Source organism: Muntiacus reevesi, chromosome 2, assembly GCF_963930625.1.
Source record: "Muntiacus reevesi chromosome 2, mMunRee1.1, whole genome shotgun sequence".
In the NCBI taxonomy this organism is placed as follows: Eukaryota; Metazoa; Chordata; class Mammalia; order Artiodactyla; family Cervidae; genus Muntiacus; species Muntiacus reevesi.
The window spans coordinates 268,310,666-268,325,685 of NC_089250.1; the positions used below are offsets into that span (position 1 = coordinate 268,310,666).

Below are 15,020 nucleotides of genomic sequence, written 5' to 3' on the forward strand. Positions count from 1 at the left end.
TGTGGACAGTGCTTGACTTTCCCATTGCTATGGCCTGAATCGTGTCCCCTCCAGTTCATATGTTGAAGCCCTAACTCCCACATGTGACTATAGTTCGAGAGGAAGACAAGGGAGCAAGGTTACTGAGGTCCTAAGGGTGGGATCCTTGTACAACAGGATTAGTGTCCTTATAGGAAGAGACGTGAGCGTTCTCTCTGTCTCTCTGCCACGTGAGGGGACAGGGAGGAGGCAGTCATCTCCCACTCAGGAAGCAGGCCCTCACCAGGCACCTTGGTCTTCATCTTGGACTTCTGACCTCCAGGACTGTGAGAGAGTACATTTCTGGTTTCTCTCATTTCCCCCATTTATGTTGTACAAGCTGCCCAGAGTGTGCGATATTGTGCCTGGTGTGATTAGTCACTCAGTCGTGTCTGACGCTTTGTGACCCCATGGACTGCAGCCCACCAGGCTCCTCTGTCCATGGGATTCTCCAGGCAAGAATCCTGGAGTGGGTTGCCATGCCGTCCTCCAGGGGCTCCTTCCAACCCAGGGATTGAACCCAGGTCTCCTGTATTGCAGGCAGATTCTTCACTGTCTGAGCCCCCAGGGAAGCCCAAGAATACTGGAGTGGGTAGCCTATCCCTTGTTCGGGGGATCTTCCCAACCCAGGAATTGAACCAGGTTCTTCTGCATTGCAGGCAGATTCTTTCAGCTGAGTGGTATGTTACGGCAACTCAAAGCAGACCAATACACCCAGCGACGACGTGTGATAACACAGATGCAGCATAGACCTTGGAGTCCAGTGTTTTTACTGGGGGCCTGTTATAGGTTTGTGTCCCCCCCCCCAACGAAAGATGTTCAAGTCCCAACCCCCAGTCCCTGTGAATGGGACCTTATTTGGAAACAAGGTCTTTGCATGTGATCAAGTTAGGTGAAGTCATGGTGGGGGGGGTGGGGCGGCTGGACCCTAATCTAATACGAGGGCTTCCCAGGTGGTGCTGGTGGTAAAGAACTCACCTGCCAATGCAGGAGACGTAAGAGATTCCGGTTTGATCCCTGGATCGGGGAGATCCCCTGGAGGAGGGCATGGCAACCCACTCCAATATTCTTCCCTGGAGAATCCCCATAGGTAGAGGAGCCTGGTGGGCTACAGTCCACAGGGTCGCAAAGAATCAGACACGACTGAAGCGACTTAGCACGAATGCAACATGATTGGTAGGTATTCTTTTTTTTTTTTTTTTAAGACACTTGCATTATGAAGAGTAATAATGAATAGAACAACACAAGTCAGGCTACTTTTCAGGCAGAAGAACAATGTGGAGAAAATGTGATGGTCATTCTAAAGTACTTTGTAAAATAAAGTGGGAGAATGATCATCCAAATTGAGAAATATTGCTTCTAATTATAGTTACATTTTTTATTTGAAAAATGCTTTGACTTACTGTTATGTAAAGAACTGAAATGGACATATATGTTTGATTTGTCTAAAAACTGTTGTGCTTTTTCAATATTGTTATTTAGTTGTTAAGTCATGTCCAACTCTTTGTGACACCATGGATTGTAGCCTGCCAGGCTCCTCTGTCCATGGAATTTTCCAAGCAAGAATACTGGAGTGGGTTGCCATTTCCTTCTCCAGGAGGTATTCTTATTTAAAAAAAAAAAAAGGAGGCAGGGCTGAGGGGACGCGCGGGCGGTGGCGTCGCCATGTCGCACGGCCACAGCCACGGCGGGGGCGGCTGCCGCTGCGCCGCCGAACGGGAGGAGCCGCCGGAGCAGCGCGGCCTGGCCTACAGCCTGTACCTGCGCCTCCACCTGGAGCGGCTGCAGTGCCTCAACGAGAGCCGAGAGGGCAGCGGCCTGGCGTCTTCAAGCCGTGGGAGGAGCAGACGGACCGCTCCAAGTTTGTTGAAAGTGATGCTGATGAAGAGCGTCTGTTTAATATTCCATTTACAGGCAATGTCAAGCTAAAAGGCATCATTATAATGGGAGAAGATGATGACTCACACCCCTCTGAGATGAGACTGTACAAGAACATTCCACAGATGTCCTTTGATGATACAGACAGGGAGCCAGATCAGACCTTTAGTCTGAACCGGGATCTTACAGGGGAATTAGAGTATGCTACAAAAATTTCTCGTTTTTCAAATCTCTATCATCTCTCAATTCATATTTCAAAAAACTTTGGAGCCGATACCACAAAGGTCTTTTATATTGGTCTGAGAGGAGAATGGACTGAGCTTCGCCACAAGAGGTGACCATCTGCAATTATGAAGCATCAGCCAACCCAGCTGACCACAAGGTCCATCAGGTTACCCCACAGACACCCTTTATTTCTTAAGGGCTGGCCAAGACTCCCACAGAGGTGTTGTGTTGGTGAAGAAGTATGACATCATGTTGGGAAGGACAAAGAGAGATGGGGCTCCAAAGAGAGTTGGCTGCCACAGCCTCTGCCAAGCTGTCTTTGGGGCTTGCTGCAGAAACCTGGCCTATGGAAGGCCCCACACCCCAGGAATGGTTGTGTGGGTGCCAAGGGACAATCGTGGTTCTCTAGGGCCCTACAGAAATTGGGTCTTGGGCTGGTCAGTACCTGGCAGCCGTGGATAATGCCTGCCTTCCCAGTTTATGTGGCCATGGGATCCCAAGTGTCTTGTTGCTTTGTGGCAGGATTATTGTGTGACTTGTTTTTAAAATGGAAACTATTCCTGGGCTGCAGTAAACTTTCTGAAGCCTCAGCATTGTGTTTGCATTAACCATCTGGAGGGTCTCCAGCTAGAAATACTTGTCCCTGCTTGCTCCTTCTCCCTGTCATCTTTCAACATTCTTGTCAAGTTGCCCAGCTTGGAGTTGTCTGTCATGCACCAGTGTCCCATGTTATAGCTTGAAGAGCAGAAATCTGATGTTGCTTAATAGCTTGAGAGGGTCTTTTTTTCCTATTGCCCAGGTGAGCAGTCTGAGGAGATCATTGTTGCTGTGTTTGTGGGTATCCTGGTCGGGGTAAGATTGGGACTTTGATATGCTCCTCTTTGGGACATCCTTAATGTTTATCAGCTTTTAACTAGTGTTGTAAGCCCAATGGCAGAATTTGGAGATCTCAATTCTTCTGTTCATGGCTTTCTATTCACTGTGACTAATCAGCTTCCTAATAAATCCTTGCCAGACTTAAAAAAAAAAAAGGAAATGTGGACACCCAAGACACTCATGCCAAGGGCTTAGCATTCCCTCCCAGTTGCTGGGCAAAGCCCACACCTCTTTTTCGATGAGATTAATTCTTTTTTTTTTTTTTTCTGGCCATCTTAGTTCCCAGACCAGGGATTAAACCCAAACCCCCTGCAGTGGAAGCATGGAGTCTTAACCTCTGGACTGCCAGGGAAATCCCGAGATTAATTCTTGACTACATGCATTACCAGTCACTTGGGGAGCTGGGTTGGATGCCAGCAGAGTGGCCTTAGATACGTGTCCTTCGTTGCTATTTTGTTCTGACCTTCAGGAGAGGGATGGACACTTATCAACTCAGCCTCTGGGCAGTGCTGACCACGCTCTTCTGTTAGGGCGGGTCTCAGTCTGGAAGCTTCTCACCGGAGATGCCTAAATCTTTTGCAGGCCCCTGAGCAAAATGAAAATGTGTGGCCCCTTTGACAAAAAAAACAAAAAGTAGGAAAAACCTTTTTCCTTAACATTAAAAAAAAAATTGACGTGGGATTTCCCTGGCAGTCCAGTGGTTAAGACACAGAGCTTCCACTGCAGGGGGCACAGGTTCAATCCCTGGTCAGGGAACTAAGATCCCATAACCCATGCAGTGTGGCCAAATTAAAAAAAAAAAATCGCTGTAAAATGTCCATCACGTAAAATTTACCATTTAACCATTTTAAAGTATACAATTCCGTGACATAAAGTACTCTCACGATGGTGTGGACCCTCCCCACCATCCGGTGCCAGAACTTTTACATCTCTCCCAAAGGACACCCCTACCCATCAACAGCCACAGCCACAGCCCCAGGCAACCAGTAGTCTACTTTAAAATATAGGCCCCTTCCGAGCATGTGGCCCTGTACAAATATATATGTTATAATAAATAATAATAATAAATTACAATGTATATATATTAATGTATTTATCTGGCTGAGCCAGTTCTTAGTTCTTTGATCTTCATTGCAGCATGCCAACTCTTAATTGCAGCATGTGGGATCTAGTTCCCCAACCAGACTATGGATTGAACCCCTTGCAATGGGAGCCCAGAGTCTTAGCCATTGAACCACCTCGGAAGTCCCTCTTCACAGTGTTTTTAATTTACTAGCTAATGTCCAATTCCCCAGGTTTGACTGGGGGTTGGGGGGGCGGTGAGCAGTGTAGACTCTCACAGGCTCTCAACGCAGCATATTCCAGACTCTATGCCCAAGGAGGGGGATGGATGTGGGATGGGGGCTGAGAACCTGTCCCTTGATCTAGGCTGTCCCTGGGTCAGCCTGGTGTGATCCAAGCTTCCAGTTCCCCAGGTGTGTGCTCCTTATCCCATGAGATTTCACTTACAGAACACAAAGTCCAAGATCAAAATTATTAGGAATTTCAAGATGACCACCTTAGAGCATCAAACCTCAGTCAGGAAGCCCTTCGGAGCATGGGGCCCTGGGTAAATATTTCACTTCTTACTGTGGAACTGGAGGCCTTGTGTGGACACAGACATGTCCCCAGGACAGGTGGGGAGGTTGTGTCCTTTGGGGATCCTGGCTTTGGGGTCACGCAAACAGTGAGGCAGGATTTGTGAGGTCTTGCCTTCCTCTGCCCTCAACTTCTTCTTGGAGTCGACATTTGCCTGGCAAATGAATGAATGACTGAATCCCTGCCTCTGGAGCCCTCCCCACCCATTTCCCTTGAGAGCCCCACTGGCCCGAGGCTGATCCGGGGTGGCTGCGTCCTGCATTAGACCTGCCCTGCAACGTCCAAGCATGAAAGGAGAAGTCAGAAGAGATGTTTTCCAGACATTGGCAGCTCTGAGCTTCCTCTTTCGCTCATTTGTGAATGGTCACATTCCCCTTCCTGTTGGAGCTTCCTTCACGGACAGACAGGCAGGTCCAGAAACTGGACGGCCCCGGAAACTCCTGGCCCCTCGGACATGGAGAGGCTGTTGCTGCTGCAGCTTCTGCCCCTGCTATGGGCGGGTGAGTGGGCCGTGGGGAGAGCGGGTCCCAGGCTGGGGCTGGGGCTGGGGCTGGAGCTGAGCCTCTGTGTCCCCCCAGGGCCCCTGCAGAAGGAGTCACTATACCAGCTGCAAGTGCAGGGGTCGGTGACGGTGCAGGAGGGTCTGTGCGTCTCCGTGCCCTGTTACATCTCCTACCCCCGGCTTGACTGGACCGACTCCACACGTGTTTACGGGGCGTGGTTCCGGAAAGAGGATAAACTCCAAGAGGACGTTCTTATGACCACAGACAACTCAACCCGGGGTGGAAAGAAGAAGAGAAATAGCCCATTCCACCTCCTCGGGGACCCCAGGGCCAACAACTGCTCCCTGGGCATTGCAGATGCCCGCAAGAAGGACAGTGGAAACTATTATTTTCAGCTGGGAAGAGAAGCTGCAGAACACATTTACAAGAATAACCAGCTCACTGTGAATGTGGTTGGTACGGAAGGGTCCCCAGGAGCAGAGGTCAGGGAGGGTGGGAAGGATGGACCCCGTGCCCCTCCATCTCTGAGGGCGGTGGGGGACAGTGGCCCACAATCAGATCAGGGTGGGCACACCAGGGGTCCCCCTTGGGGTCTGGCCTCTCCGTCTCTCCTCTCCAGCGCTAACATGGACTCCCGATGTCCGCATCAAGGAGCCCCTGGAGTCTGGCTCCAGCAGCCGCCTCAAGTGCTCCCTGCCTGAGACCTGTGGCTGGGCCACGCCCCCCACCATCTCCTGGACCGGGGCTGCCCTCAGACCCCCGGGACTGGACTCCAAGGAGGCCTATAACTCCCCGGAGATCCTGCTCACCCCCCGCCCGCAGGACCACGGCTCGAGCCTCACCTGTCGGGTGACCTTCCGCAGGGCTTCTGTGAGCGCAGAGAGGACCGTCACGCTCAACGTGTCCTGTGAGCACTGGGCCAGGCCCGCGGGGTGCCTGCGGGGCTGGGAATGGGTGCTGGTGACCCCAGGCCAGGGGCTGAGGGGGCCCTGTTCCACTTTGCTTCTGGTTCTGTGCCTCCGGGAAGTGTGGGGGGCCCTGGGAAGGGGGCCGGGGCAGGGGCAGCTCTGACTCCCTTCCTCACCGCGGCGTCTCTGCCCCCCAGATCCCCCCCAGAAGCTGACCATCAGCGTCTCCGGAGGAATTGGCACAGGTAGGAAGGGAGGGCCGTGGAGCATGGCAGGGATCGCAGAGAAGGGAGAGCCCCCGTTCATTCCGGATACACGTAGATGAACCTCAGAAACATCACCTTAAGGGGAAGAAGCCGGATGTTTACATGCCACATCAGGAAGACATAAATCTATAGAGACAGTCGTGGTCGCTTAGGGCTGGGATAATGGAAGGACTGGGGGAGATGGCTGAGGGGTGCGGAGTGTTTCGGAGGGGGTCGTGAAAATGTTTTAAAATTGACTGTGGTGATGGTTATCGAGTGACTTTCAAGTGGTATGTAAATGGAGTTGTATGGTTTGTGAATTATATCTCAATAAAGCTACTTAAATATGCGCTGCAGTATGTGAACCATGAACTTCCAGATGTTCAAGCTGGTTTTAGAAAAGGCAGAGGAACCAGAGATCAAATTGCCAACATCTGTTGGATCATCGAAAAACCAAGAGAGTTCCAGAAAAACATCTATTTCTGCTTTATTGACTATGCCAAAGCCTTTGACTGTGTGAATCACAATAAACTGTGGAAAATTCTGAAAGAGATGGGAATACCAGACCACCTGACCTGCCTCTTGAGAAATCTGTAGGCAGGTCAGGAAGCAACAGTTAGACCTGGACATGGAACAACAGACTGGTTCCAAACTGGGAAAGGAGTACGTCAAGGGTGTATATTGTCACCCTGCTTATTTAACTTAAACACAGACTACATCATAGGAAACACTGGGCTGGAAGAAGCACAAGCTGGAATCAAGATTGCCGGGAGAAATATCAATAATCTCAGATATGCAGATGACACCACCCTTATGGCAGAAAGTGAAGAGGAACTAAAAAGCCTCTTTAAGAGGAGAGTGAAAAAGTTGGCTTAAAGCTCAACATTCAAAAAATGAAGGTCATGGCATCTGGTCCCATCACTTCATGGGAAATAGATGGAGAAACAGTGGAAACAGTGTCAGACTTTATTTTTTTGGGCTCCAAAATCACTGCAGATGGTGATTGCAGCCATGAAATTAAAAGACACTTACTCCTTGGAAGAAAAGTTATGACCAACCTAGATAGCATTTTAAAAAGCAGAGACGTTACTTTGCCAACAAAGGTCTGTCTGGTCAGGGCTGTGGTTTTTCCAGTGGTCATGTATGGATGTGAGAGTTGGACTGTGAAGAAAGCTGAGCGCTGAAGAATTGATGCTTTTGAACTGTGGTGTTGGAGAAGACTCTTGAGAGTCCCTTGGACTGCAAGGAGATCCAACCAGTCCATCCTAAAGGAGATCAGTCCTGGGTGTTCACTGGAAGGACTCATGCTGAAGCTGAAACTCCAGTATTTTGGCCACCTCATGCGAAGAGTTGACTCATTGGAAAAGACCCGGATGCTGGGAGGGACTGGGGGCAGGAGGAGGAGGGGACGACAGAGGATGAGATGGCTGGATGGCATCACCGACTCGATGGACATGAGTTTGGGTGGACTCCGGGAGTTGGTGATGGACAGGGAGGCTTGGCATGGGGGGTCGCAAAGAGTTGGACACGACTGAGCGACTCAACTGAACTGAAAGCTGCTTAAAAAGCTACTTGTGGGATCTCTTCACAACTTGAAAAAAATAAATAGGATAGAGAAATAGAAAACAGGGCTTCAGAGTCTGGGCTCAGCTCTCTCTCTCTGTGTCTGTCTCTATCGGTCTGTCTGTCTCCCTCTCTCTGAGTGTGCCTCTGTTTCTCTCTCTCTCCAGAGCTGGAACACCTGGGGAACGGCTCATCTCTTCCTGTTGTGGAGGGAGATTCTCTGCGCCTGGTCTGTGACACTGACAGCAACCCCCCGGCCTCACTGAGCTGGTCCCGGGGAAGCCGGACCCTGAGCCCCTCACATCCCTTGAGCCCTGGGGTCCTGTACCTGCGCCGAGTGGAGTCGGGCCACGACGGCGAGCTCACTTGTCGAGCTCAGCACCCTCAGGGCTCCCTGTGGGTCTCCCTACATCTCTCTGTGCAGAGTGAGCTGGGGGTGGGGTGGGGCGGGACAGGACACGCGGGACAGGACACGCGGGTGCAGGGAGGGGACAGACACCACTGACTCTCCTCCCTCTCCGCAGCTCCCCCACAGCTGCTGGGTCCCTCCTGCTCCCAGGAGGACGAGGGTCTGCACTGCAGCTGCTCCTCCCGAGCCCGGCCGGCCCCCTCCCTGCGCTGGTGGCTCGGGGAGGGGCTGCTGGCGGGGGAGTTCAGCAACGCCTCCTTTGAGGTCAGCTCCAGCTCCGCTGGGCCCTGGGCCAACAGTTCCCTGAGCCTCCGCGAGGGGCTCAGCTCCGGCCTCAGCCTCAGCTGCGAGGCCCTGAATGTCCACGGGGCCCGGAGCGGGTCTGTCCTACTGCTGCCAGGTCAGGGGTCTGTTGTGGGGGGAGAGGCTTAGAGGGGACGGGAGTCATCCTAGAGAAGATGACGTTTGGCGGGGAGAGGGGCCTGGGCGGGAGGGTTGAGAGGCAGGGGTGGGGGCAGAGAACTGTCCTTCGGCTGGCTGGGGCCTGAAGGGCAGGAGAGCTCAAATTCTATGGGAGGAGGGGGCACGTGAGTCCTGGGGCTTGGAGGGGAGTCACCCTCAATCTTGCTCGTCTGCAGGGAAGCCCAGGCTTGGAGGAGAATTTGTTCTGGGGGCCATCGCGGGAGCTGGCGCCGCTGGCCTGCTCAGTCTCTGTTCCTGCCTCATCTGCTTCACGTGAGTGTCGTCTCTTGGGGGATGGCGAGTGCAGGGTGGGAAAGGGGACGGAGCCTTGGAATCCCTGGAGGAACCCCTCTGGAGGAATCTTCATGGTATGGAGCTTTGGAGAAGCAGGTCATGGGGCAGGGAATCAGAGCAGGGTCTGTCCCCACCGTGCACCCCAGCCATCGGCGAAGGACGCCTGTTGTCACTATGAAGGTCCTGAGACGAGGTGCGTGCCCTGCCTCTTGGCCTTGGTCTGCCCTTCCAGCCTGTCCCTCTCTTAAGTTTTCCTATCTTTTGGCTGCTCCACGCAGCACATGGGATCTTAGTTCCCCGACCAGGAATTGGGCCAGCAGTGGAAGTGCCGAGTCTCAACCACTGGCCACTGGCCTGCCAGGGGAAGTCCCGGCCCCTTCTAACCTCAAGTGGGGATGGGGAGGGGGTTGGAATGGGGGCAATGGCCACCCTGCAAGCTCTGAGCCAGCTGGGCTGCTGAGAGGTCCTGGTTTCCCCTCTCAGACTGAAGACCTGCAGGAAGGCAGCCCGTGAGAAGGATGAACCCTACACACTGGGTCCCACCTCCCAGGTGAGTGGTGAGGTCCCTAAGGTTCCCAGCTGGCTGACTCCCCACCTGGCTGACTGCCGTGGCCGCAGTCCTCGTGATGACTCAGATGCTCATCACGACCCACACAGGCTTTTCCTCTTGGGTCCCATCAGCATGGGGCTTCCCAGGTGGCTTAGCTGGTAAACAATCCACCTGTCAATGCAGGACACATGGGTTCTATCCCTGGGCTGGGAAGATTCCCTGGAGGAGGAAATGGCAACCCACTCTAGTATTCTTGCCTGGGGAAAGTACCACGGACAGAGGAGCCTGGTGGGACACAGTCCACGGGGTTGCAAAGAGTCAGACACAACTTGGCAACTAAAACAACCCATCAACACAGCCACTCAGTCCAACGACCTGGGAGCCCCTCCCTTTTGCCCTCTGTCTCCTCCAGACCACTAATCCCTCTTACTGATTGTATTTACTTCCAACTGGGCCGTCCTCCTTTCTCTCTGGACCCCAGACCCACTTTCCCCTCACTTCCTACCTCGCCTCCCCCAAGACAAGATGCCGCAAGAATCTCCCCAGAATAACTACTATGTACTACCTACAAAACCAAGTTCAGGGGCCCCCAAGATACCAGCAGGTAAGTTCTGAGACAAACTTATCAGGCAAGACATTTCAAGGGCTTAGAGTTTCCCTCCCAGGTGCTGGAGCGAAAGGTCAAATTTTCTTCAGGCAAGGTTAACTCTTTCTGGCATAAGATCTTTCGATTATAATACTCATAATGGGGGCTTCCCTGGTGGTCCAGTGGTTAAGGTTCCACACTCCCAATGCAGGGAACTAGATCCCACATGCTGCGGCTAAGAGTTGGCATGCTGTAACTAAGACCCAGTGAAGCCAAATAAATAGATAAACATTACCAAAAAACAAGCAAACGAAAAGGCTTATGCTGCAGTTTGGGGGTTGTGTCTGCCTGACTCTGTAATGATGCGTGGTCCCTGAGGTCAGCTCAGGCCTAAGCAAATCCCTGACCTTCTTATGCCATCCATCCCATTCCAGTCCTATTAGATAGTAGTATAACTGACTACAGCTTGAATGTCTGCTCTCCCCACTGCAACCGTGAGGTCGGGGGTGGCATCTTCTTTGTTCCTCACTGAACATCCAGTGCCTGGCACCAGGGGAGCAGGTCCACAAGGCAGCACTGGAGTCAGAAGGACCTAGAATAAATCTTGGCCTTACCAATGATTAAACGTTGGACTTGGGGACATTTACTTAGTTTCAATTTCTCCACCTGATGTGTGTGCACTTAATCGCTCAGTCGTGTCCAACTCTTTTCGACCCCATGGACTGCAGCCCACCAGGCTCCTCTGTCCATGGGGATTCTCCAGGCTACAGTACTGGAGTGGGTTGCCATGCCCTCCTCCAGGGGATCTTCCCAACCCAGGGATCGAACCCAGGTCTCCCTCATTGCAGGTGGATTCTTTACCATCCGAGCCAGCAGGGAAGTTTATCAACACAGCCCTTATTTATTTCCACCTGACAAATGAGGATAACAGAGTCCTCTGGACCACTAATCCCTCTTACTGATTGTATTTACTTCCAACTGGGCCGTCCTCCTTTCTCTCTGGACCCCAGACCCACTTTCCCCCAATTCCTACCTCGCCTCCCCCAAGACAGGATGCCGCAAGAATCTCCCCAGAATAACTACTATGTACTACCTACAAAACCAAGTTCAGGGGCCCCCAAGATACCAGCAGGTAAGTTCTGAGACAAACTTATCAGTCCTCCCAAGTAGACTGTTGTGAGGAATCTAGGAGACTGGCAACTGGTTATCAAGTGCCAGGCATTAATACTCTCAAGCATTGAATGAATGAATGGGGGCCCAGCCAATGTTTGGAATGAAGAGGTGAAAAGACTGAACGTTCAGTTTCCAGGTTCACTTGTGGGCCCTTCTTGCTCTCTCCCAGCTCTTTATCCCTTTTTAAAATTTTTCAATTGTTTATTTTCACGTGGCTGTGTCAGGCCTCAGTTTCGGCGTACACATCTTTGATCTTCCGTGCGGTGTGTGGGATGTTTAGTTGTGGCTCGTGGGATCTTAGTTCCCTGACCAGGGCCCCCTGCACTGAGTGGGTGGAGTCTTAGCCACTGGCCCACCAGGGAAGTCCCCAGACCCTGTTATCCTAATATGACGTCCTTCTTTCCCCTCCACGCAGGGTTACCAGGATGAGTGTCCTCCAGGCAGCCCCCAGGCCTACCCGCCCCCAGCGGTGGCCGCCCCCCTCTCAGGGGAGGAACAGGAGCTTCATTACGCCTCCCTCAGTTTCCTCAAGCTGAGACCCTGGGAGCCTCGGGACCAGGCCGCCACCAGCACCACCGAATATGCAGAGATCAAGATCCTTAAATGACGACCCTGCCTCCCGCAACCTTCTGCAACCTCCGGCTGGGGGACTCAGGGCTTCTCAGGGAAGAGAGACATCAGGGATGATGCCTGAGAGAACAGTTTTCCATGTACACGGGCTACCAACTAGTGTATGCAAGTCCCGCTGGTGGGGTGATGGGCAGAACTGGGCTCACGTCTCAGACCCATCACCAAACACGTGTCTGAGTTTAAACACATCAACTTCCTTCTCAGCCTCCTACTCTGTAAAATGGACATCACAAACCTAACTCACAGGGTTGTTGTGGGCATCAAGGCAGTAATTAACATATAGTGTCCCACGGGGGTGAATGTGCAAAGGGCATCGCACCCAAGGTCAAACCTCTTCCCTGGGCAACCTGCTGGGATAAGGGTCTGGCATGCTGGGCCAAATGGGGACCACTCTGCAGGGCTCTCAAGCTCCAGAGGTGCCTGCTCCCACTCCCAAGGCTGAGCAGAGGTTGTCATTAGGCAGGATCACATCCCTAGGCCCCACGTAGCCCGCCCCTCCCTTCCCTTCCACTCACACTCACCCCTGGCGCACTTCCTGTGAACACACTGCAAACTGGTCTTTCTGAGCCTGCTTCCTGGAAACCCAACTTGTCTAATTTCTCGGACACAAAAATCATTCACTGATTATCTGAAATAAATGACAAGGGTTCTTTTTAATTCTGTGTCCTTAATATTTTGGTTCTTAAAGAGTTTCTTTTTTTTTTTCAGAATCTGCTTATAAAATTCCTTGCAGTTCCATTCTGTGTCCATTTACATTGTAATATAGTTTTTACAAGAGTCACAGCCAGCTGCTTTTGTTCTTTTCCCCACTGAGAGTCCATTTAACTTTTTCCATTGTTTCCATTCATGAGGGAGCACGCCCAATAGTAGCATTATGAGCCAAGATAGGAATATGTTTTAGCATAAAGTTAATAATTTCAGGCTGTAACTGCTCTACAAACTAGAGGTGCTGAAGGATGTAATTACATCTTACGTGGCACATTTTACCTTGCCATTTTTCAGGATTAGGTTGCATCTCTTGATCAATGACCTTTAGAAATGGTGTCTGGACTTCCCTGGTGGTCCCGTGATTAAGAATGTGCCTACCAACGCAGAGGATACAGGTTTGATCGCTGCTCTGAGAACTAAGATCATTAATGCTGAGGACATCCTCCTCCTCTTTCAGAGGCTGGGATGATCTGTCAAAACCCGGGCTCTGGAGACAGATAAAGGCCGCTTCAGGGACAGGGAGGGAGACTGCCCACTGTCCACACTCTTGCTGCTCTGCCTGGATGTGGGCTTCTCCTGTTGTCTGAGCAGCGCTGATCCTGCTGGCTTGGCTTACTCAGAGAGGGGAGGGGAGGACCGGGGTGGGGAGGGGAGCTGGACCTTGGCCAAGTGCATCAAGGGCGGGAGGGTGGCGTTGAGGGGGTGCAGGCATCGACTTTGACCATCCCTCCTGCCTGAGCTGGGATTCCCCAAGGGTGGCTGATGTCCCTCTTCTCTTGTGGACTCATGAACACAGAGGGGCTGCCAGTGGGAGATTTTCTGATGGGCTTTCTCTCTCACTGAGGAATACCTCCTTCTGCAAAGGGTTATACACCCTTCCTTTCAACCAGGAAATGGTCATCAGTCTGCTCATTCTTTACTCTCCAGAGAAAGGAGAGAATCAAGGCTTCTCTGAGCAGTTTATGCCCCCTTTCAGCCTCTGATTCTTCCCATCCCAAAGCAGGGCGCACAATTTAAGATATCCAAAGTGAAATTCAAAGAGGTATGTTTATCTCCTCCTCCATTTTTCTTTTTAATTGAAGCTCCTCCTCCTTCTTGATCCTTCTCAGTCTAATTATTTGCCACATGCTGCTGGCCAGCCCACCTTTGACATCTCTCCCCAGGCTCTCTCTTTCTCTGTCCTGTGGCCTCCTCCCTGGTCGCTCCGTGTCCAGGCTCCCCCCAGAGTTGCCCTCCAGTCTGAAGGACCCTCATTCTCCATCACAACCTGTGCTTTGTCTTCAGAGTGCCGACCACAGCCCGAAGTCATGTCCTTTCGCTTGACTGTAGGCTCCATCAGCTCAAGGACCTTGGTGCCTAGGTCTGGTTCGTCAGGATCCCCTGGGCAGCATGATGGGTGTCGTATAGTATGAACTCAAGACATGTCTGCTGAGTGTTTGTTGAATAAGAGGAAGGGTGAATGTGCAGAAGAGAAGGGTAAGTGGATGAGAGAATGAGTGGTAAATGAGTAGACGGATAAAAGGGTGAATGGATGGAGGGATGGATGGACAAGTATATGGATGGGTGCATGGACAGATGATGGATGGTAAGTGAAAGAATGGATGAATGAGTGTCTGCTCAAAAATGTGAACAGCTCTGTGGAAGAGTGGAGGGAACTCCGTGGTGGTCCAGTGGTTAAGAATCTGCCTTCCAATGCAGGGGATGTGGGTTCAATCCCTGATCAGGGAACTAAGATCCCACATGCTCTGGGGCAACTAAGCCCTCTCACAGCAACTAAGATCCGACACAGTCAGATAAATAAATATTTAAAAAAAAGAAAGAGTGGATGGTTGGATGAAACACTGAAGAGACAGATGGATGGATGGGGGAAAAAATGAGCTAAATTTTTCCAAAAGGGACTTCTTTTGCAGACAGTCGACTCTCCAAGTTCCAATGAAACCATTTATTGTCAAAGCATAGTGGTGCCAATGGCAGCGTCCCCACTGAGGGGACCAGCCCAACCCCCATCTGTGAACGGGGGTCTTCTCCCCCCGAAGCCTCAGGGGCTGGCGGGAGACAACAGCTGAAGGGAGGGACAGTCGAAAGGAGGGAGTTCACAGTATCTGGGGCCTAACTTCTGGGTTCCCTGAGGCTGATCTAGACCGATGATGAGCAGTTTCACCTGAAGAAGCGGCAGGAATGCACATTCGAGGGATCTTTCGAGAAGCTTATCTGTGATTCTACAGCAAGTCTTGAGTCACATAGCTCCTTTTTTTTTTCCTATTTCAAACCCCAGGCTGAAAGTTCTAGAAGACAATAAAAATGGCTGTCAGTGTCACTTATTCAAAGGGTACCCTTTTAAGCCCCTACTGTGT

The 15,020-nt window shown here is 51.7% G+C and overlaps 2 protein-coding genes and 1 pseudogene across 6 annotated transcripts in view; 2 read left to right on the forward strand and 1 right to left on the reverse strand.

The window, feature by feature from the left end:
* Positions 1–1,095: 1,095 nt before the first annotated feature.
* On the forward strand, positions 1,096–3,115 carry LOC136158888 (PITH domain-containing protein 1 pseudogene; annotated as a pseudogene).
* A 1,758-nt stretch (positions 3,116–4,873) lies between these two features.
* On the forward strand, positions 4,874–12,602 carry SIGLEC11 (sialic acid binding Ig like lectin 11). 3 transcript variants are annotated; one of them, XR_010661377.1, is made up of 10 exons: positions 4,874–5,135; positions 5,214–5,594; positions 5,758–6,045; positions 6,244–6,291; positions 8,022–8,279; positions 8,379–8,663; positions 8,902–8,998; positions 9,503–9,569; positions 11,208–11,287; positions 11,744–11,872. XR_010661377.1 is itself a non-coding variant. In XM_065920733.1 (9 exons), the coding sequence occupies exons 1-9, from the start codon at positions 5,090–5,092 to the stop codon at positions 10,118–10,120; spliced, it is 1,497 nt and encodes a 498-aa protein (XP_065776805.1). In that variant the 5' UTR covers positions 4,874–5,089; the 3' UTR covers positions 10,121–10,168. The 3 variants fall into 3 exon arrangements, 2 of the variants coding, with proteins under 2 accessions (XP_065776805.1, XP_065776804.1); XM_065920733.1 differs by lacking the exons at positions 11,208–11,287; positions 11,744–11,872 and adding an exon at positions 10,094–10,168; XM_065920732.1 differs by lacking the exon at positions 11,208–11,287 and having other exon boundaries at positions 4,875–5,135; positions 11,744–12,602.
* A 1,980-nt stretch (positions 12,603–14,582) lies between these two features.
* The window catches only part of VRK3 (VRK serine/threonine kinase 3), a 36,621-nt gene continuing 36,183 nt past the window's right edge, over positions 14,583–15,020 (reverse strand). For all 3 annotated transcript variants that reach the window (XM_065926579.1, XM_065926577.1, XM_065926578.1), the window contains exon 15: positions 14,583–14,951. The gene's annotated coding sequence lies outside the window, so the exon portion shown is untranslated. The remainder of the gene's footprint in view (positions 14,952–15,020) is intronic.

What these genes read in the sequence shown, in the direction of transcription:
- SIGLEC11 (XM_065920732.1), top strand. Translation starts at nt 5,090, where the DNA reads ATGGAGAGGCTGTTGCTGCTGCAGCTTCTGCCCCTGCTATGGGCGG. An exon ending in TCTGCCCCTGCTATGGGCGG is followed by an intron (nt 5,136 to 5,213) that starts GTGAGTGGGCCG and finishes GTGTCCCCCCAG; the next exon opens with GGCCCCTGCAGAAGGAGTCA. An exon ending in GTCTGTCCTACTGCTGCCAG is followed by an intron (nt 8,664 to 8,901) that starts GTCAGGGGTCTG and finishes GCTCGTCTGCAG; the next exon opens with GGAAGCCCAGGCTTGGAGGA.